Here is a 21726-nt window from a genome sequence, read left to right as displayed (position 1 = left end):
GTGAGTACTGATAGAAGTAGCCTACAGGGAGGGCTGGAACCCTGTTTTCCATGGGAAAAAAAAAAAAAAACAGAAGAGGAAAATTTAAACTTTGGGGTGAGGCATCATTCAGTCCTTATTTTGTATTTTCATTAAAGAATGAGTGAAGGTATTAGTTAGGTTCACTGAAGTACTATTTTTCGGAAGTTGACTGGAACACTATGAAGTAAAGCTATACAATTATCACTACTAAAATATTAAATACTGACCACCATAATGGAACTTTTCGCATTGGAGGATAGTGGAGAACATTCCTAAAGAAATTCAAATTACAGGTAGACTTAAATAAACTATGCAAGGAAAAATATTCTCTTAATACTTAACTCTGCTTAAGTATGTTGTACTCCTTTCGTGATTTCAGAATTAAAGTTTTACATGGCTATGAGTTATTACTTGTCAGTATGTATGTACAGAGATAGGTAGGTTTTCATGTTTTGCTTTCAACGGAACTCTTGCCTTTATGCAAAAAGTTTCCTTTTTCTTTTTCTGACCTTCCTATGTATATTAACAAAATCATGTCGGCAAAGGATTTGAGCACAAGGAATGCCCTTTTTCTTCACACTATGACTAAAAGTCACAGGTAGTTGTAGTTACAAAAGAGAACTGCACAATATGCAAGAGTTGGGAAGAAGACATCATGCTGGTAGAGAAGATACGCATTGCATGCTGTCTATACTCCAGGCAGATAAAGTTATTTAAGAAAGCACACACATGTAGAGATTGCAGGTCTCTTTGCCACGCCTCCTGCTGCTAGAGAGTTTCTGGTGTAAACCTCTTGTAGCTCATCTGGCCATCTCTTTATAGGACTTGGGGAATACAGATGGAGACTCCCTGTCATTTCACTGTTCTCTGACTCATCTCCAGTCCTGTATTAGACCTGCAGCAGCCTTTCTTCCCTCTCTTCCTCCATTCCCTCTGGACTCCACAGATTCTCTTCACAGATCCACCCAGATATCCTTCTTTGTTGTAGGAGGTAGCTTGTTTGTTCCTGGCTGCTCAACCCCAAAATAACTACACAGGAACTATATTAATTAAATCACTGCTTAGCCTATTAGATCTAGCTTCTTATTGGCTAGCTCTTACATCTTAATTTAACCCATTTCTGTTAATCTGTTTATTACCACGTGGCTGTGGCTTACTGGTAAGGTTCTTTCTGGTGTCTGTCTCTGGTGGGGCTACATGGCTTCTCTGACTCTGCCTTCTTTCTCCCAGCATTCAGTTTAGTTTTTCCCGCCTAGCTCTACTCTAGCCTATCTCAGGCCAAGACAGATTCTTCATTCATTAGCCAATAAAAGCAACACATATACAGAAGGACTTCCCACACCATTTCCCCCTTTCTGTTTAAATAAAAAGGAAGGTTTTAACTTTAACATAGTAAAATTACATATAACAAGACAGGTATCAAGCAAGAATTACAGTTACATTTATATCTACCTTATCTTTTATCATAACTAAGAAAAACTATAACTATATTCTTCAAATCCATCAAAGACTCCAAAAGGATATAATATTACCTAAGTTAACAGGAAGTGCATTGCAAGCAACTTCCAAAAACTCTAGAAATGACAGAGAATCTCTCTACTTGGACAGTCACCCAAAGTTTTTCTGTAATGTTGGGGCATCCAATCTTTAGCCTATAGGCCCATAGACTTTTCCATAAACATGAAATTTCAAAGATAGTTCTGCCTATATTGGCAGTTTGTCACTTTGTTCTGTGTCTTGCAGAATGCCTTGCAGACTCTTTCATGATGCAGGAACCCTTAATAACACAGTTTCTGTGTGGTTATTTTGGGGCTGTACAGCCAGGAACAAACAAGCGACCTCTTCCAACACATCCTCTCTTAGTTTGGCCCCCCTCAGCTCTCCTTTTCTATCCCATCTCTACTTCTAAGTGTCAGCTTCTAATTACTAGAAAGGAGTTCTTTCTAAAACCCCCAGCGGCAATATATTTCAGGGACTCAGTACTTCATACCACTCTTGGATATATACCCAAAGGTTCTCCATTCTACAGAGATTCTTGGTCAACAATGTTCATTGCTGCTCTGTTCATAATAACCAGAAATTGGAAACAGGTTCCGTGCCCATGAATGGATAATGAGAATGTGGTACATTTACACAATGGTACTTTACTCAGCTGTTAAATAAAGTGAAACCATGACATTTACAGGAAAATGGATGGAGCTAGAAAAAAATCATCCTCACTGACTTAACCCAGACGCCCAAAGATAAATATGGCATGTTGTCGCTTAAAGTGGCCTTTAGCCATTAAGCCTTTGACTAGCAAGCTATAGTCCAAATAATGAAAATGTTAGGTATAGACCAAGGTACTAAAGATGAGGTTTGATCTTCCTGAGAAGTGAACTAGAATAGATTGTTATGATGGATGAGATAAGGAGTGGTTCTGAAAAGGGAAGATCAAATGGGGTAGGGGTGAGGTTGATGTGAGTGGGGCTGAAGGGGCGAATACTGGAGGAGACGGCTAAAACCAGGGCCATTTGACGGGGTGTGTGGAAATAATACAAAAGAAACCTCTTAAAATATATAATGTAAATGGAGTTACCAGATGTCTTAGTTAGGGTTTCTATTGCTGCGAAGAGATACCAGGTCCACAATGCTTATAAAGGAAAAAGCTTAATCGGGGCTGATTGACAGACCATGGCGAAAAACAAGGCAAGGTGCTGCTGGAGAGAGCTGAGCGTTCCTAGTGGGACAGTTCCTGCACTACAGCGCCATCTATCACAGTTGTAAAGATCAGCAGTGTTAAAGCTGTGCTTCTCTGTAAGCACAGATATTATTCACATTTCTAAGTTAAAATATTATCATTCCTCTTGATCCATTTATTGGTTTATTATTTATATATAGTACACAAATATTGGTGTATTATTTATATATAGTACTCAAATTGTGCGTTTGTGTTGTATGTTTACTTTGCCAGGCTGTGTTTGTAAACTGTCTGATCCTGCATCTGTATAGTACAGAGCTGACTTTTCACATTTCTGCCTTTATAATCTTGATTTCTCCTTGGCTCCCACCGTCTCTCCCTCCTTCCCTCCCTCCCCAATGAGGATTGAACCCAGAGCCTTGCCCATGTTAGACAATCATTGTTAATTTCACAGCTCTCACTATCAGTGTAATTGTATTTATTTTAGAATGTTAATATCAAGAGTTTTAAACTTGAACACAAAAGTTATTTTTTCAGAAAAATAATGTAGGATGTTTTGTTTTGTTTTCCTGTATATCTTAAGGTTAATTTTTCGTGGAGCACTTCTTTAGATTAATTTGACTGTGGTATTGAAAACCAAAAATATGTCTGTATCTCATTTTTTTTCTTAGACTTAATAATAGAGAAGAGTAAAATTTAGTATTTTTAATAAGCATATTCTTATTTTATCAAATGCTTTAAAATACTTCACTTTTTTGTTAAATATTTTTGTTTCCCAGATTACTGTTCAGTAGTAACAATTGTGGACCAGACAAATGTGAAGTTAACGTGCATGCTCTTTAGTGGAAACTACGAAGCCCTTCCGATCATTTATAAAATTGGAGACATTGTTCGCTTTCATAGGCTGAAGGTATAATTCATATGCTCTACAACCTGCATTTATTAGACAAGAAGTCTGAATTGTTCTCTAATCATAGTTAATGATATGGCTGCCTTGTTAAAAGGTGACATTAAGCATTTCAAGAGACAAGGAATGTAAATAGGATAAGGCCTGAATTAGTAACTAGAAACCTCTTTTAAATAAACTTCCTGTACATTGGAAGCTATGATTCCAACTGGTTTGTCCTGTCACTTCCAAGTATGGTTGATGTTGTCAAGTTTTCATGTAGCATTTGGAAGGGATAGGATACATCTTGTAACTTTTTAAAATTAATTTAATTTTACTTAAGAATGGGTTCTTACTGTGTTTCTCTGATTGGCTTCTAACTCCTAAAGCAATGAATTGTGCAGTCCTGGTAAGCTGAGGGAGGGAAGACTGAAACTCAACTTCCACTGGAAGAACTTACCGAACATCTGCTCATTTAAGGCCCACTCCGTGAGATGCAGCTCATCTCTGACACTGCTTGTGTGGCCCAAATCCAGAGACTAGGTAGGCTAGGAATCCAAGAGAAAGCCAAATACTAATGTTCTGCTATACTCATAGAGTTTGCTCAGCGTCATCAGAGAAGCTTTCTGTTACAGTAGACGGAAACAAATACAGAGACCCGTAGCTGACAGTGTGCAGAGTGAGACCTTGGACTACTCTCCATCAAATCCCTCACCTCAGGGCTCAGGGAACTCTGGAGGAGTAAGGTGAAGAAACCTCCATAGCCGTAAAAGTAGTTATGTTGAGAATGAATATAAGCAGAATCAAATATGTACCATCTGCAAAATACGCTGTAAGGACAAAAGCAAATTGGAAAACTATAAGAAAAAATTTGTATATTGCAACCAGAAAATGAAATAATGATTTTACTATCAGACATAAAGTGTTACTAGAGATAATAAAGGGGATAGGAGCATTTCATATGAACAAATCTGTTCATGAAGAAAATATTAAGACTACATATTTTATAGTTTTCCATTTATAAATGAGCCCACAGGCTTACACAGTGAAAGTCCTCACAGCATGGTTCTGCCTGCTCAGTTACAAAGATGCCTTAACCTCCAGTGTATTCATTACTGTGCACATTCGTGTGCTTGCGCTTTCACTAAACCACATTGGTCGCTGTCACATAATACTTCCCCCTTGTGAAAATTATGTGAATTAAACACTCAAAAACATAAAAATGCAAGTTTGATAGAATTTGGGTCCTATTACCTTTTTAAAAGTATAAATTTCTTTTACTGTTTTAAAATTTGCATAGTTATGTATCTTGACATAGCATCAGTTGAGTGCTTTGTATTGTTTGTAAGCTGCTTTAGTAATAAATAATAAAGAAGGAAGAAGAAACACAATGTCCAAGGCACCTTTTATAAGAAAAGGCATTTAATTAGGAAGTTGCTTACAGTTGCAGAGGCTTAGTCCATTTTCATGATGGTAGGGAGCTTGAGAGCAGGTGTGGCAGGCCATGGTGCTGGAGAAGTAGCTGAGAGTTCTACATCCCAATCCACAGGCAGAGGGAGAGAGACTGGGGCTGGTGGTAGGCTTTAGCCCACCATCAGGGACACACTTCCTCCAAGGCCACACCTCCCAATCCTTCTAATTGCATCAGAGTTCTACTCCCTGCGACCAAGCATTCAAGTATATGGGCCTAAACCACCACAGTAAGTGTTTTGTTTGTTTTCTATACTTTGTCTCTTTCTTAGATCCAAGTCTATAAAAATGAGCTTCAGGGAATCAACACCTCTGGCTTTGCATCTTTGACATTTGAAGGAACTTTAGGGACTCCTGTCACAGCACGGACTTCAAGCAAAGTGTTTAGCTTTAGTGCTCAGGACCAAGAAGTGGTAGAAACCTTGCGGGTTTGGGCATCCACACACATCCCAGCTTTTTCAGCTGTGGTGCAGCTGTGTGATGTTCAACCCCTGCAGTTTTATGACCTGACTTGTCAGCTCCTGGGTAAAGCGGAAGTGGACGGAACAACATTTCTCCTAAAGGTATGATCTAAATATTTGAAATCATGATTTAGTGCTATGTACTGTTAATAAGGCGCCGGCAGCATTATGATACAGTGTCTGTGGACTCCATTATGATACAGTGTCTGTGGACTCCATTATGATACAGTGTCTGTGGACTCCATTTTGTACTGAGTTAAATTTAACACCACCCCCCCGCCCACACACAACACACTTCCTAGGTAGTTCTGTTCCTGCATTTCTCTGTGCTTTCCCTCCAGAAGAAAACAGTATTTGTCAGGTATGGATTTTAGAAACAGTGTGACATTCATTTATTTTAGTAATAAGAACATTCAGAATTCTGTTACGTCTTAAGTGACACTTCCGTGTGAATATTTCTGCTTCTTTGTGAAAGTCAACTGTGTTGTCTCCTTTCCATTCTTGGTACACTGCTGTTAAGTGCTGTTCCCATGCCTTTACTTCCTTTACATTCTTGGTACACTGCTGTTAAGTGCTGTTCCCATGCCTTTACTTCCTTTCCATTCCTGGTACACTGCTGTTAAGTTCTGTTCCCATGCCTTTACTTCCTTTCCATTCCTGGTACACTGCTGTTAAGTGCTGTTCCCATGCCTTTACTTCCTTTCCATTCTTGGTACACTGCTGTTAAGTGCTGTTCCCATGCCTTTACTTCCTTTCCATTCTTGGTGCACTGCTGTTAAGTTCTGTTCCCATGCCTTTACTTCCTTTCCATTCTTGGTACACTGCTGTTAAGTTCTGTTCCCATGCCTTTACTTCCTTTCCATTCTTGGTACACTGCTGTTAAGTTCTGTTCCTATGCCTTTACTTCCTTTCCATTCTTGGTACACTGCTGTTAAGTGCTGTTCCCATGCCTTTACTTCCTTTCCATTCTTGGTACACTGCTGTTAAGTGCTGTTCCCATGCCTTTACTTCCTTTCCATTCTTGGTACACTGCTGTTAAGTTCTGTTCCCATGCCTTTACTTCCTTGCTCATGAGAGTAGGCATGACTAGCTTTGACATGTTTGTTGTTATTTTTTATTTTGTTTTTAAGTCAGCTAGAAAAATTATAGGCACATAAATGTTATTCAGGCTTCATTTATTCCTACCCCACTAATAACCTGGGGAAGGTATAGTTACTTAATCATTTTCCTGTTGTGGGAGGCCTCTTGTTTCCCAGTGCCCATGATTCCTGAAATAATCACACAGAAACTATATTATTTAAATCACTGCTTGACCCATTAGCTCTATCTTCTTATTGGCTAGCTTTTACATCATAATTTAACCCATCTCCATTAATCTGTGCATCACCACGAGGCCATGGCCTGCCAGCAATGTTTCAACACGTCTGTCTCCGGCAGTGGCTCCATGGCTTCTCTCTGACTCCTTTCTCCTAGCATTCAGTTTAATTTTCCCTGCATATCTTTGTTCTTCTCTATCAGGCCAAACAGTTTCTTTTTTTATTTTTTTTGAGACAAGGTTTCCCTGTAGTTTCTAGAGCCTGTCCTGGAACTAGCTCTTGTAGACCAGGCTGGCCTCGAACTCAGAGATCCGCCTGCCTCTGCCTCCTGAGTGCAGGGATTAAAGGCGTGCGCCACCACTGCCCGGCCAAACAGTTTCTTTATTAACCAGTGGTATTCACAGCATACAGAGGGGAATCCCACATTATTTTCCTCTTTGACTCTTTGGATTTTTATATAGGATTTTTTGAGCAGCACTTCTTTGGCCAAGATCCTGTGCTTAATGCTCTGTTTGGAATAATCAGAAAATGGAATGTCATGGTGCTTGGATAAGATAGGGCTTCTCATTGCTGTTACTGCTGGCATATTTTAAAGAAAAACTGTATTGAAAGTTAAGTAAGTCAAGTAAGCCAAACTACACCAAAGAAATATAAAATCATCCAGGGTTAGAAGGAATCCTAGACAAGTAACTTATGTTCCCTGGCCAATGTGACATCCTTAACACATGAGTACTTGTGTTATTAACCATTAAACATTTCCAAGAACAAAGATGCTTGCTCTTTGCTGATAACATCTGTTGACTGTTTCGATGATAGAGAAAGCTACAATTTGAGATAAAGCCTGCAACTCTGTAGCAGATAGAGTCAAAACTGCATTTTTATCTCTAAAGAATCCCTGTATGCCTGTAGCCTATTTTAGTAAATAATCAGTTTTCTGATAAGTCAGCCTTGGATGAAGAGTTTATTATTGTCTTTGAGAATTTCATAAATTTATATTGTGAAATGTGGTCATATCCATTTCCTGTTTTCCCCCTTCATCCTCCCCTCGCTTATCCCCACAAAACATCCCACTCCTACCTTACATCCTTTGCTTTCCTCACTAAGTCTGTTTAGTGCCCCCATGTGTGCTTGACTGGGCATCCATTCACGGGGCACAGCCACCCTGCCAGTGACCACTCTCCTGAAGAAACATGGTTCTTCTGCCTCCAGAATCTATTAACTGCCAGGAGCGCCTCAGTTAGGTGTGAAGCCTGGTCAGCTCCTCCCACTCCAGGTTTGAATGCTAACAGGGCTGAAGAAGGTCGAGGAACTTATTTTGAAATTCAGCACTGAGAAATAAATATGAAAAACTTAATGAAGCTCTTTGAGGACAGCTTGTTATGTCTTAAAAGCCTTCACAAATCATTTAACAGTCTAGTTTTATAAATTTCCTTTATTGAAATAATTTTAAATGTATAAAAAAGTATGCTTGAAATAATACTTTTCCTTATATATAGTCAAAACCTGGAAGGAAAAAGAAACATAGTAATTGTGTGAACTCTTTGATAGAATGTTTTATGGATCTGTAGTGAAATTGTAGACCTAAACTTGTTGAAATAAACTTTAATAATAGTCTGCTTAGTAATATGTTTCATTTATATACTAAAAATGTTCCTACAGTAGCAAAATTATTCTAGGAAGTCATATAGCAATGTTTTACTCTCAGCTACTTTGAAGGAATAGAATTATGAATGATTTTTTTCTGATGTTGATTTTCTAATGTATCAAATAATTTTTAATTAAATATTAAAAACATGAAAATAGACATTATTCTTTTTAAATTATACTTATTAGTATGCAAAAATCATACTTCCTTTTTCAACCTGAACATTACATTACTGACCATGTTATCTTGGTCCTTTTTCCGTCATAATATATCCATTTTAGGCTTTCCCAGTAGCCATGTGTTTTAGTTCATTTCTTTGCTAAGAAATGATATCACATCATTGCTTTGACAAGACACTTTGACCAAAATCACCTTATGGAAGGGAAGAGTTACTTGGCTTATACCTCCAGATCACAATCCAGGTGGCAGTCAGGATAGACACACAAGCAAGAACTTAAGTGGGGCAGAAGTCACAAAGGACGCTACTTGTTTCAGCTTATACAGGGTTAGCGTTTTTACTTGGTTCAGGACCACCTGCCTGAGAATGATGATGCTCACAGTAGGCTGGGCTCTCCTGCACCAATCAATAATCTAAAACAAATCCCCCACAGACACGAACACAGGCCAGTCTGAACGAGGCAGCTCCTCAGTTGGCACCATCCTGTCAAATGACTCTAGGCTCTGGCAACACCATTTACCTGTCTGTGGTTTGCATTTAAACCATAATTAAATAAATCTTTTTTGAGAATGCATTTTATTTTTTAATTACATGTATTTGTGTAAGTCTTTGCACATTTATGCAGGTGCCTGGAAAGGCCAGAAAAGTGTCTTGGATCACCTAAAGATGTAGTTACAGGCTGTTGTAAGATACTTGACATGGTGCTGGAAACCAAACCCGTGCCTTCTTCAAGAGTGCTATGCATTATCAATTGCTGAGCCTTCTCTCCAGCCTCAATAATCTCTAATAAAAGATTATTCCACTTTTTTATTACTCTATTCATACAATGTAGATGCTGAGAAATACTTCTAAGTTTAAATTTCCTTAAAGCTTATTCTAGTTTCTTGATACTCAGTTTGAAACAGGCATAATCTCATTGTCTTAAAGTTTTGACTTTATCTTATATCTTTGTTTTTCCTAGTAACCAGAAGTTAAATATACCCTGAACTGAGGGGTATAAATGGGGGAGATAAAGAGAAAGAGGTGGGTGGGGGGAAGGGAGTGGTATATGAACACAGATAGAAAAAAAACTCAGTCTATAGTTACTTAATATTTTGCTTGGTATCATACAGTATCATACAGTGGCTTTTCATTTTTATCTTTCTGCATTTTCCTGCATATCACCAGTAGTTCATATTTAGCCTTTTTACAGTCTCAGAATGATACACATCACATTCAAAGTATTAGAGACACTCAGTAGCGTGCATTGATTGACACTCGCCTCAGTATTTCATAAACCTCATTAAGCCTTTTGTTCCTGTCCTATACAGGTATGGGATGGAACGAGGACCACTTTTCCCTCCTGGAGAGTCTCCTTACAAGACCTTAACTTTGAAGGTGACTTGAGTCACATTCTACGGCTGCAGAGTCTGGTGGTAGACATTATGGTCTATGACAACCATGTGCAAGTGGCGAAATCCCTGAAGGTGATGTTGAGTAGAAACATGCTTGTTCTTTAGTTTTTATAGTCTTTGCAGTTTTGTAATTTGTGCTCCTATATTGTTTGTGGGTGATATAGGGGGTCTAGAAATTAACCAAATTTGTCTTCAAGTTATATATATATATATATATATATATATATATATATATATATATATATATATATATATATATATATATTGTTGTGCCCAGATTACGACCCCCAGAGAGAGACCACCAGAGAGGCCCAGACTGTAATAAGCAAGGTTTAATCAGCATAATACAAACATGTTTGGAACTCATCTCCATCCCCGTTACAACAAGGTAGAGAGTTGTATCTCCTCTGTGGGTTAAGCTTTTAAAGGCATAACTACAAAGAGAATCTTTGAAGATGCTTTGGCATGGGTACAAGGACATTTGCTCCCTCCCATTCTGTTAAGTCAGCTTTTTCCTTGTTCTCAGAGCAAGGCCACTGTTCTTGAGTTAGGCCATCTTTATCAGCCTGTACCAGGTGGCTGGCTGGGCTGAGCTAAGTGACCTTGTGCTCGGAATCTCCTGAGTGGGAGAGGGAAAGGCCACTATCTTCCTGGGAAAACGTTCTGCTAGGAAATTTCTTCTTGTCCCTTTGAGAATAAGGGGTGAGGATTCCCCCCCCACACACTCACATATATAATGTTCAGAAGTTTAAACTTAATTTAGACATACATTTTATAGCATATATAAACGCACACACACACACACACACACACATATATATATATATATATATTTCAAATTACTTTTCATTTGAGAATGTAATTATATTAATAACCCTTTTTCCATTTTCTCCTTCCCTCCACACCCTCCCATGTACTCCCCATCCCTTGATTTCTTTCAAGTTGCATGGCCTCTTTCTCTCTGTCTCTCTGGGTGTGTGTGTGTGTGTATAAATGTTATGTGTATGTATATTTTCAGGCCTGGTCATTTGGTATTAGATAACCAATGGGTGTGCTCTTTCCTGGGTGCGCAGACTTCTGCTCTCAGCATTCCTCAGTTGTCTGTAGGTCTTTGTCTGGGATTCAGGTCTTCTGAGCTTCCCCCTTTCTCATTAGATTGTCTGTTAATGCCACCCTCATTCACATCATGTTCAGGAAGCCTTGTTGGTAAGATTTAGTGGGTTTAGGTCTCCAATATTTCTAGAAAACACAATCTCACAACAGACTTCCTGTATCTTTGGGTCTTACACACTCTTCATTCCCTCTTTTCTGAAATGTTCCCTGAGCTTTATGTACGGTTATGTTGTAAATGGATTCTTTGGACTAAGCTCTACATTTGTGCATCGTGGTTGGTTGTGGTTTTCTGTAATGGTCTCTGTTTTAAAGAGAAATTTTCCTTGATGAAGGATGAGAACTACACTTTTCTGTGTGTGTAAGGATAAATTTTTAGGATATAGTTAGGGAACATGTTGGTTTACTAAAGTGGCAGTTGTAGGTTCTCCTCTAAGATCCATGGCTTCACTAGTTCCAGGTAATTAGCTAGATTGACAGTACCAGGCATAATTTCTCTCTTGTTTAGAGAGCTGTTGGTGACTACCAAGGTATGCATGCCACTACTGCAACCCTAGGGTTATCATGCCATGTTGGTCATTGTTGTGCATCATGGCTATCACAGCTGGATAGGACTGTTGTTTGCTTCTTTCTTTGGGAGCTTCCATGATGCCTTATGTAGGAGACTTTCAGATCAGGTCCAACTCAAGGTTCCTGGGTCCTGGGTCCTATGTCCAAAGTCATGGTGCCTTCTGCCTCTGGGAGACAACATCAGTAGCCAATATTTTAGAAATCTCTCAGACAACCGTGACCAATAACTCAAAGGCAACTTCTCATGTGTTGGGAACTTTTTAAATTATGTCTACAAGCATATTTTTTTCTAGAAATAATAAAGATAAATTTGTTATATGAGAAATGTTATTTATGATGCTATAAAATTATTGACAATATTTTAAAAAGAAATTGCAACTTTAATGAGGGATAACAATAATGATATAGTTTTAACCACCAGAATACCATCACTAAAGCAATATATATCTTCACCACAATAATAATGACAAATGATTTTATTTTATATGGGTGGCGTTTGGACAAAACAGTATATTAAACTACTACTGTTGGTTTTCATTTATAAAGTCTACTTATAAGTAACCTAGAAGTCTAGAAAGAGTAGAAATGTGTGGCTTCATCATACACATCATGTATGATGCGAATTATTTTCTTTTGATAAAGTTTTCAAGTCACTATATAAAATTAAACTTCATGTTCAATAAATAAAAATTTTTAGGTAGTATTTTTTCTTTAGAAGCTCCATGTATTCTTTTTTATTTTTTCAAAAGTAGATCTTGAGTTATTGGTTTATACTGGAACAAAATCAGAGTCTCCAGAAGTAAATTCTGTAGCAGATGCTCTGGCTCCTGCTTGTGCTGTTAGAAGCAGCTTCTGTTCCTTGAGCCACCATGCCAGGTTCTGGACAGCCAGTGGGAATCATCTCAGGTCATGGTCTGTCCAGGGACCTCCAGGCACTGCCTCACAGGTCTGTTCCATGCGGAGTGGCAATAGTTCTCTGAAATGGACAAGTAGCTGAAATGGTTCCAGCTCTCCAGCTTATTATCTTGAAACTTCCTGAATTGTTTTGGTAGAGTATAGACTTAACTTTGTGCATATTACTTTGAGAAAGTATTATATTACCTAGTGTGCAGAGTGATTTGGGTTGTGTGTATTGTATTGACCTTGCTTACTGTCTAGGGAAATTTGGCAGTTCTTATTATATTTATATTCATTTTTACCAATTTTTTGAAAGTCTCCTGTTTCTGGGTCTAATAAATGCTGAAAAGAAATGATCTTTCCTATAGATCATCTCTGTTTATTTATAAGAAGAGAAAACGCAAATAAAACTGCATGTGTGCAGTTTAGTGCTGTCCCCGCTTATTAGACAAATATCCTAGAGCAGAAAACACTTCACTGTCATATTGTGTACAGATTGTCTTAACTGACTCTGATCAATAAATTCTGTGAAGGGCATGGCCAGGGGTACTAACATTTTCTTACCCTTTATAAATGTTGTGTACATTGGGGCACCTGGACTTGGTGAAAACGTAGTTTGAAAGATAGACTTTGGGATTTTTTCCGAAGATGCTGTCTACGCGGATTGATTTACTTTGTAAACAAGAATAATGATAAGTCCAAATTTGAATATGCTTTCATAATACACAGGAAGGATTCTTTAATGAGAAGAAAGGATGCTCCATAATCTGCTTTACCCAGTTGATTATTTGACTTCTCTTCTCCTGTGCTCAGGTCCTAACTAGGCATATTCGCTCCACCTATCCTGCTTTTCTTCCCTAAATCCTAACCAGCACATTTCAAAGGAGCTCAGGGCAGTGCGGATTAAAGAATATCGTCTACTCAGGGACTCCAAGAATGCTGTCTATGAATGGGTTTTCAGCAGTTCCAATGTTGCTGCATCCTCTGCCTTGTCCACTAGAGGGTGACATGAGTACACATAATTAAAAAAATAGATGGCTTGTCATTTGTCTCAGACATCATAGCATTATATTATTTGCCGGGCACTATCAGGATGCAAAGAATTCTCTTTGTGAGTAATATAATGTTACATTACTTACTATTTCTTGATACCACTTTTACTTATTTTCTGACAACCTCTGAAACATTGACAATAAGAAATCTTCAGTCACATGTCATTGATGCAAATACCTTCTCAACACTGCAAGACAGATGTTAAGATTGCATTTGAATATTAGCATGCATGGAATAATTTCATAACTTGTGGAGGATCAGGAAAATGTTTTTAATAATGACAACAGTTAATGCAGTTATAAAGCATAATATCAACTTCTATGAATAATATATTCTTACCCTGCCGCAATTTTTAAAATAGTATAAAACATACATAGTCATAATCACATTTTTGCATTTAGTGACCTAATAACTGATTAGCTCTAGGGGAAAATAAAAACTTTTGTTGTTGTTGTTAAATGGAGAATACTCTTTTCTAGAGTCATACATAGTGACTTCTTTCTAGTCTTATATTTTTAATAGTTATGTATTGATAAGACCTTAATAGCAGATTAAGCTACACCTGTTTTTTATCGAAATTCCTCAGTTTGTAGCTTTGGAATCTTATTGCATCACTAACAAGATTAATATATGAGCATCAGGCACATTTCATAATATTTATTCAAGCTTTACAAAATGCAGTGCTGCCTCCAGAAGGCATTTTTGATAATAACTATTTGACGTCTTTTCTCTGTGGTCTGCTCAGAGAAATAAGCTTTATGCTGACCTGTACATTGTGTTCACTGGTCTAGTGTCGGGAAGGAAGCACATGGTAAGTTCCATGCGTTCACCGTTGATGCTTTGTCCTGAAGATTTTACCACACTTATTTCAGACTCCTCTGCATTAAAGCTGTGTATGGAACCTGCTGAAGTCCCTGTGGTCTCAGTGGCCTGCTCTTGAAGTTACTCTTACCCAGCACACGGCCGTGTTCTCTACTCCTTAGGGTGTATGTCTTGCTCCACATCCTACTCTTCACAACAATCCTGACCTTTTTTTTTTTTTTTTTGATTTTCGAGAAAGGGTTTCTTCCTAGCTTTTGGTTCCTATCCTGGAACTAGCTCTTGTAGATCAGGCTGGCCTCGAACTCACAGAGATCCGCCTGCCTCTGCCTCCCGAGTGGTGGGATTAAAGGCATGAGCCACCACCACCTAGCTCCTTTTTCTTCAGTATACGTTTTTGGAAAAAGTTTTCAGATGTCATGAAAGACACTGAAGTTTCTGGCTGAAATTGCCTTAAGTTTAAAATTTAGTGTAAACGAAATTAATCTTTGTATAGCTAAGCTTTGTCTACTAATGGAGGTCTTTTCCCGTTTCAGCTTTCAACTAGCCCTTAATGGTTATAGACATCTGCTATACTAATGTAAAATCAAAAGGACTAAGCATTATGAAAAGCATATAAAAATATGTATTTTAATATTTATTATTCTAGTATCTCACTTTAGAGTCCTTATGGAAAGTATATATTTCCCTTGTATTTTTTTCCCTGAACCTTTCTATATTCCCTTCTCCACTTCTTTAACCTCTTTAACTTCTCTGCCTCAGTTACCTTTAAAAGCAGCTAAAGGTAATTTGAAGAGAATAGCCTGGCTCCTTCCATCTGCCTGCCCACCTCAGAAAACCTGCAAGGACCAGAAAGAAATATCCTTGGAAGAGAAATCGTAGTGCTGGGAGTATGGCTGTTTCTCCCTGACTTCCTCTCTGCTCCTCCTGTTCCACTGGCTAACAAAGAGCTTCCAGAGTAGAAGCTTGGTTTGCTTGTCTCTCCTTCTCTCCCTTTCTCCCTCCCTCCTTCCCTGCCTCCCTCCCTACTCTCATCTCTACATCCTCCCTACCCTCTCCCTCCATTTGATGCTTTTGTAATTTATTATGTTACCACAATTATACTGAATTTGTAGGGAAAAGGAGAAAAGTAACTTCTCACTTATCCAACACTCAGAAATGCTGCTTATATGCAAGTGAATTAAACTTCCTTAAATTCTTCCCTTTTTACTTATAAGTCTACAAAAAAATACATGCAGTTTATATTACATAGTGTGCTCCTTTTGGTAGATATCAGTGTCTTTTTTATTTTATCTTAGTAAAATAGAATTGCTTGGGCTGGTTTGGAATGTGTGGGTACAAACTGTCTTCCCCCACAGCTGGTGCTAGAGTCTCGTCCAACAGCACTTGGCTCTAAAATGTCAGTGGCTTTTAATACCCTACTATGTTTTTTCATTTGTAATATTCATTGAAGCATGTCTAAATTCTCTAGTTACAGATGTTTTAGTATAAATTTAGATAAATAGCTGAGATTGACTTAGAGTGGTTAGTTCAAAGTTCTGGTTTAATCCTACATTTGAATTTACAGAATGCATTCCACAAGATTGTGATAAAAATATAAATGTTATATTAGAACTTTGTTTTCCATGGAATTTGTAAGATATGGGAAAAGAGTTGGTGGCACACATTTATGATCCCAGCAGAGGACTAAGGCAGGAGTCTTTCTGTGGCTAGCAAGAAAATTAACCTGGGAAATAAATATGGCCATTATGTTATTTTGACCAAACTAGATAATTAATTTTTTTCTAATGTCTCATAGTGAGGGGATTTTGTGCCTCATTTATAATATTATTTTAGGGTAGTTCAAACAAGTTCTTTTCAAAATATTATCAAGTAGACTTTCACTTAGGTCTTAGATCCCTTCACTGTGTTGCATTGATGGGCCTCAGAAATGGGCCTGCGTGTGCAGTGTGGTTTGCCCATGGGCGTGTGCGTACGCATGCTCCCGTGTGCAGTGTGGCTTGCCCATGGGCATGTGCATACGCTCCCATCCATGTTTCAGATCTGATGCCAGGTGCAGTGCTGCCCTCCTTCCGGTGTCTTCTTCGGTTGGAAAGCATCCTTGGTTGTGTCCTTTGTTACTGCTTCCTACTGACAGTGAAATTTTCAAATACCAGAAATTGTTTTAATTAATCCCTTTTTTCTGAAATAATTTTCTTAATATTCTTTTAGATCGGAAGCTTTCTTAGAATCTTTAGCCTCCATACCAAACTTCAGTCTGTTAATTCAGAGATGAAAAATTCATTGTTAAAACTGGAGTTTCATCTTCATGGAGGAACCAGTTATGGTCGGGGTATCAGGGTTTTGCCAGAAACTAGTCCGTGCTTGGATCATCTGAAAAAGTGAGTATTTTATATCCCACATTTTAAAACACATTAAAGGATATTTTTAAAGTTCTTAGAAAATAGCACATTATCAATTCAGTTTGCTTCTTCCTTTAGTGTTTTTCGTGTATACCATGAACAGAAACAATTTCACCATATTCTGGAGGAAGAAATCCATAAATCTTCAAAGAGAAAGTACATCATTCTATATAAACTAAAATAAAATTTTTGTCATTCAAGGTTTAATTTACTTTTATTGCCTTTGACGTTAACTTTCTATTTTACAAGTTCCATGTTCTTTTAGTTCAAATGTGACAGAACAGAATTTCACTTTTCTAATACTTTAGTCAAAATTTTTCCATACAAAGTGACAAATAGGCTCCATATAAACAGGATGCCCTGAAGTTTCACAAAGTTTGAATAAATTTTAGACAGTTAAGCAAGAGAAAAAAAATTTTTCCATACATATATTCTAATCATATTCCTTTTCTGTTCCTAAGTACTCCCAGATCCTCCTGCACATCCCTTCCCACGTAACTTCATGTTCTCTCTCTCCTTCTCTTACTCAAGAAAAAAGGGAAATAAATCAAAACAGATAGCTAAAGAAATCAACAGATAAAAATTAACAGTAACAACAAAAAACAGAAAGAGATCATGGAGTCTGTGTTGTGTTGGTCCATTATGAGCGTGGGGTCCTGGGGTGGTTGACAGACTGTCACTGTATTGGTAAAAAACAGATGTTCCCTTCTCAAGGATTATTAGTTTCAAGTAACTTTTTGGTTCAAGCTGGGACTTCCTTTCTCAGTGCTGGGTTTTGTCTGGTTTGAACCTGTGTCAGTCTTGTGCATGTTGTGACAGTGTCTTGAGTCCATGTGTGCATCAGTCCTTTTGCATCTGGAAGACGTTATTCCTTTGGAATCATCACCTCCACTGGCTTTTGCAGGCGTTATGCCTTCTCCCTTGCATTGATCTCCGAGCATTGAGAGGAACTGTATGATAAAGATGTCCCTTTAGGATGTGTGTTTCAAAGACTTTCAACCCTTTGCACTTTGTCTGGTTGTGGATAACTTTATTGCCTAACATCTGCTGTAAGAAGAAGCTTCCGTGTTGATGTTGAGTGATGCTCAGTTTATAAAAGTGGCTAGCTACTCCTTTAACGTATGTGCCACTCTTATACCAATATACATTGTAGGAGGGTTTCTGTAGTTGGTTGCATGGTTTGTAGCTGGGTAAAATTAATTTTAATTCTGAGCTGGATTACTTTTCTCATCTCTTCTTTTTGAGTATTATTTCTTCATTTCTAGAGCTTTCAAGTGTGTCCTTGCCTTATTTCTCCAGTTTTTTGATGTAGGCACTTAGTGCTATAAAAATGTCTCTTAGGCCTGCCTCTATTGTATTCTATAAATTTAAGCATGTTGTGTTTTCATTTTCATTCAGTCCTAAAAGTTTTTTAATTTCCTTATTTATTTGAAGCTTGACTCAATTTTTATTCAGTAGTGAGTTGTCCAGTGTGTATGCGTTTGTATATGTTTTCCTATTTCCAGTGTATTGGTGTCCAGCTTCCGTAGTGCTCATGTGGAATACAAGCTGTAATTTCAGTTTTTTTTTTTTTTAATGTATGTTGGGACTTGCTTTGACTTGCCTTGTGTTCAAGTATGTAGTCAATTTTGCAGAAAGTTCTGTGGACTACTGGAGAGAAAGAATTTAATGTTTAGGTGGGACATTCTTAAATATGTGCTAGTTCCATTTGATTTATAATATTATTTACCATATCTCTGTTGAGTTTTTGTCTTGGTGACCTGTCTATTCGCATGAGGAGAGTGGTGAAGTCACCCACTTTCAAGATGTGAGAGTCAATAAATGATTTTAGCTGTAGTAGTGTTTCTTTTTCTGAACTGGAGTGCCTTTGTGTTTGCTACACACATTTAATATTATAATGTCCTCTTGGTGGATTTTTTTTAATGGGGATATAGTGTACTTCCTTTCTTTTGTATTGTTAGCCTGAAGTCTTTCTTCAACTATTAAAATAGCTACTCCTGCTCTCTTCTTAAATTCATTAGGTTGGAATACCTTTTTCCATCTCTCTACCATAAGATGATGTCTATCCTTTGTTGTGAGTGGTGTTTTATGCATGTAGCAGAAAGATAGGTCCTGTTTTCTAATCAGTCTGTTAGTCTATGTTTTTTTTTGGTTAGGTCATTGATGCCATTAATATTGAGAGCTTTTAAGAACAGAATTTATTAATTCATGCAATTTTGTTTTCATGGTATGAGGTGTGTCATCCTCTCCCTTTCTTTAGAATAACTTCTTTGATTATTTATTTCATGTGCCCTCTTAAGTGAGTTCATCTTAACTAAAGTTTTCCTCCTACTGTCATCTGTAGATTTGGATTGGTGCACAGAAATTGCTTAAACTTGTTTTTATTGTGAAATTTTCTTCTTTCTTTTTTTTTTTAATATTTATTATGTATACAATATTCTGTCTGTGTATATGCCTGCAGGCCAGAAGAGGGCACCAGACCCCATTGTAGATGGTTGTGAGCCACCATGTGGTTGCTGGGAATTGAACTCAGGACCTTTGGTAGAGCAGGCAATGCTCTCAACCTCTGAGCCATCTCTCCAGCCCCCAATTTTCTTCTTTCTTAATCAATCATGAGTAATAGTTTTTTTGAGTGTAGTAGTCGGTACTGGTATCTCTGATCTCTCAGAACTTGTAGACATCTGTCCAGGCCCGTTAGAGACTCTATTGAGAAGTTGCATGTTCAAGTGGGCCTGCCCTATAAAAGTCTTGGTCTTTTTCTCTTGTATCCTTTAATATCCATTCTTTGTTCTGTATAGTTAGCACTTTATGATGCATCATGGTCCAGTATGGTTTTATTATGCATCATCTTTTCTGGTCTAGTCTATTTGGTGTTCTGTGTGCTTCTTTTACCTGGGTAAACATCTCTTTCTTTATATTGGGGGAGTTTTCTTCTATGATTTTATTAAAAATATTTTCTACATCTATATCACCTGGGTTTCTTCATTTATATCATTCATAGATTATCATTCATAGATTTGGCCTTTTTATAATGTCCCAGATTTCCTAGATATTTTTTGACTGGATTTTTTATATTTGAATTTTTCTTTGGCCAACTCATCTATTCCTTCTACATTGTCTGTAAGACCAGAAATCTTTTTTCTTTTTTTTTTTTTTTTTTTTTTGGTTTTTCGAGACAGGGTTTTCCTGTAGTTTCTAGAGCCTGTCCTGGAACTAGCTCTTGTAGACCAGGCTGGCCTCGAACTCAGAGATCCGCCTGCCTCTGCCTCCTGAGTGCTGGGATTAAAGGCGTGCACCACCACCGCCCGGCTTCATTTTTTTTTTTTTTTTAATCTGTAGCTGAGGCTAACCTGTGAAGTTTTATTCAGCTTCTTGAGTTTTTCATTTCCAGTTTTATTTTAGTTTGGGTTTTCTTTAGTTATTCTATTCCTTTGTTAAACTCTACTTCCATGTCTTGAATTATTTTCATTATTTTCTTTAGCTGTTTGCATTTTAGGTCTTCATTTAGGGATTTGTTCATATTTCCTTCAAGGTCTTTGAGCTTATTCATAATTGCTATTTTTAAATCCTTGATTTGTGCTTTGAGTTAATAGCTGTTCCCAAGGCTTATTATAATAGGCTTACTGGCTTCTGGAGGGGGTATATTATCTTGTTCTTCCTTCTTCTGTTTTCCTCTGTGATTTAGGCATCTGTAGTTATGATATTCTAGATATTTCTTGGTATAGATATCTGTTCTTATCTTTGTTGGGGGAGTTTCTGATCTTTGCTTGCTTTTGCTCAGTCTGGTCCTTAGTCAAGTATGGTGGCTGTCGGGTCGCTAGTGAAGAGGTCTTCTGGGTCACAGCTAAGTGGTGGGTCTGGACCTGTGGTAGAGAACTGTTCTGCCATGGGATGGAGAGTTGTTCTGCTGCTCGGTCACAAAGGAATGAAGCAGGACTAGAAGGAGAGGCTGAGAGAAGTGACTGAGAAAAATTAGAGAGACCCTGGATCTGGTGTTGAGTCCCTAAGGGGTGGTGAACTGGAGGGGGAAGCAGACAAGTAGCTGCAGCAGCACCCAGGGTGATATGGAAAGATAGAGTGGAACACAAGCCAAACAGCAAAGGCCGCCTACCTGAGCCAGGCTAATGTGGCCACAGTGGGTCCTACTACACAAGACGTTCAGCGGGTCAGTGGAGTCACAAAGCAATGAACATGGATAGTCTGTATGGGAAGTCTGAAAAGTGGCTGACAGGGAAGCCCTGTGTCCACATCCAGATAGTAGTCCCAGATATTAGTCCCAGGAGATTGAGCTTATTGTTCCAATCTTGGGTGATACCATTGTAACTGCTAATGTTAACCATTTCCCTGGGTTTTTTGTTTTGTTTTGTTTTTGTAGTATTTCATTGACTGACTGTTCTATTCATATCTGTCTGACCTCCTCTGCTGTTTACTTTGACGGCTTTGGAGCTCTCAGATAATCTGATAAAAGCTCCAGATCATTCACCAGAATCATCAAATTTTATAACTTAATGAATTCTTGGATTTTGTGAGTAAAGGTAAAACTTACTATGTTGACTTTATTACACAGTTTGGTTTCTTTTTTTTTAGAGAGTTAGAATGTGCAGATGTGGACGTCGACCAGCCCTCAAGTGAAATCTGTCAATCAGAAAATGAGGACGTTTCATTTTCAAGTAAGGATAATCTGTAACATTGACATTTTAATTCCTCATAATTTTAGAAGCACAATTATCTTTCTCCATGCTTTCTTCTATGTCTCTCTTTTCAGTTCTTATACTTATATGGTGTATTTTGTGTTAATTTAACACTTTAACATTTATCTGTCCT

The 21726-nt window shown here is 37.8% G+C and overlaps 1 protein-coding gene across 4 annotated transcripts in view; it reads left to right on the top strand.

Annotated features, from left to right (window-relative positions):
* Positions 1–21726, top strand: part of Pot1 (protection of telomeres 1) — a 73851-nt gene that overhangs the window by 33426 nt on the left and 18699 nt on the right. For all 4 annotated transcript variants that reach the window (XM_038320722.1, XM_038320723.1, XM_038320726.1 and 1 more), the window contains 5 exons: positions 3481–3611; positions 5330–5620; positions 9968–10123; positions 16712–16881; positions 21490–21572. In XM_038320722.1, the coding sequence (XP_038176650.1) occupies positions 3481–3611; positions 5330–5620; positions 9968–10123; positions 16712–16881; positions 21490–21572 (831 nt within the window). The remainder of the gene's footprint in view (positions 1–3480; positions 3612–5329; positions 5621–9967; positions 10124–16711; positions 16882–21489; positions 21573–21726) is intronic.

Source organism: Arvicola amphibius, chromosome 2 (genome assembly GCF_903992535.2).
Source record: "Arvicola amphibius chromosome 2, mArvAmp1.2, whole genome shotgun sequence".
NCBI classification, from domain to species: Eukaryota; Metazoa; Chordata; class Mammalia; order Rodentia; family Cricetidae; genus Arvicola; species Arvicola amphibius.
Note: the sequence above shows the minus strand (reverse complement) of the source record. Positions and strands in the feature narration are given on the sequence as shown.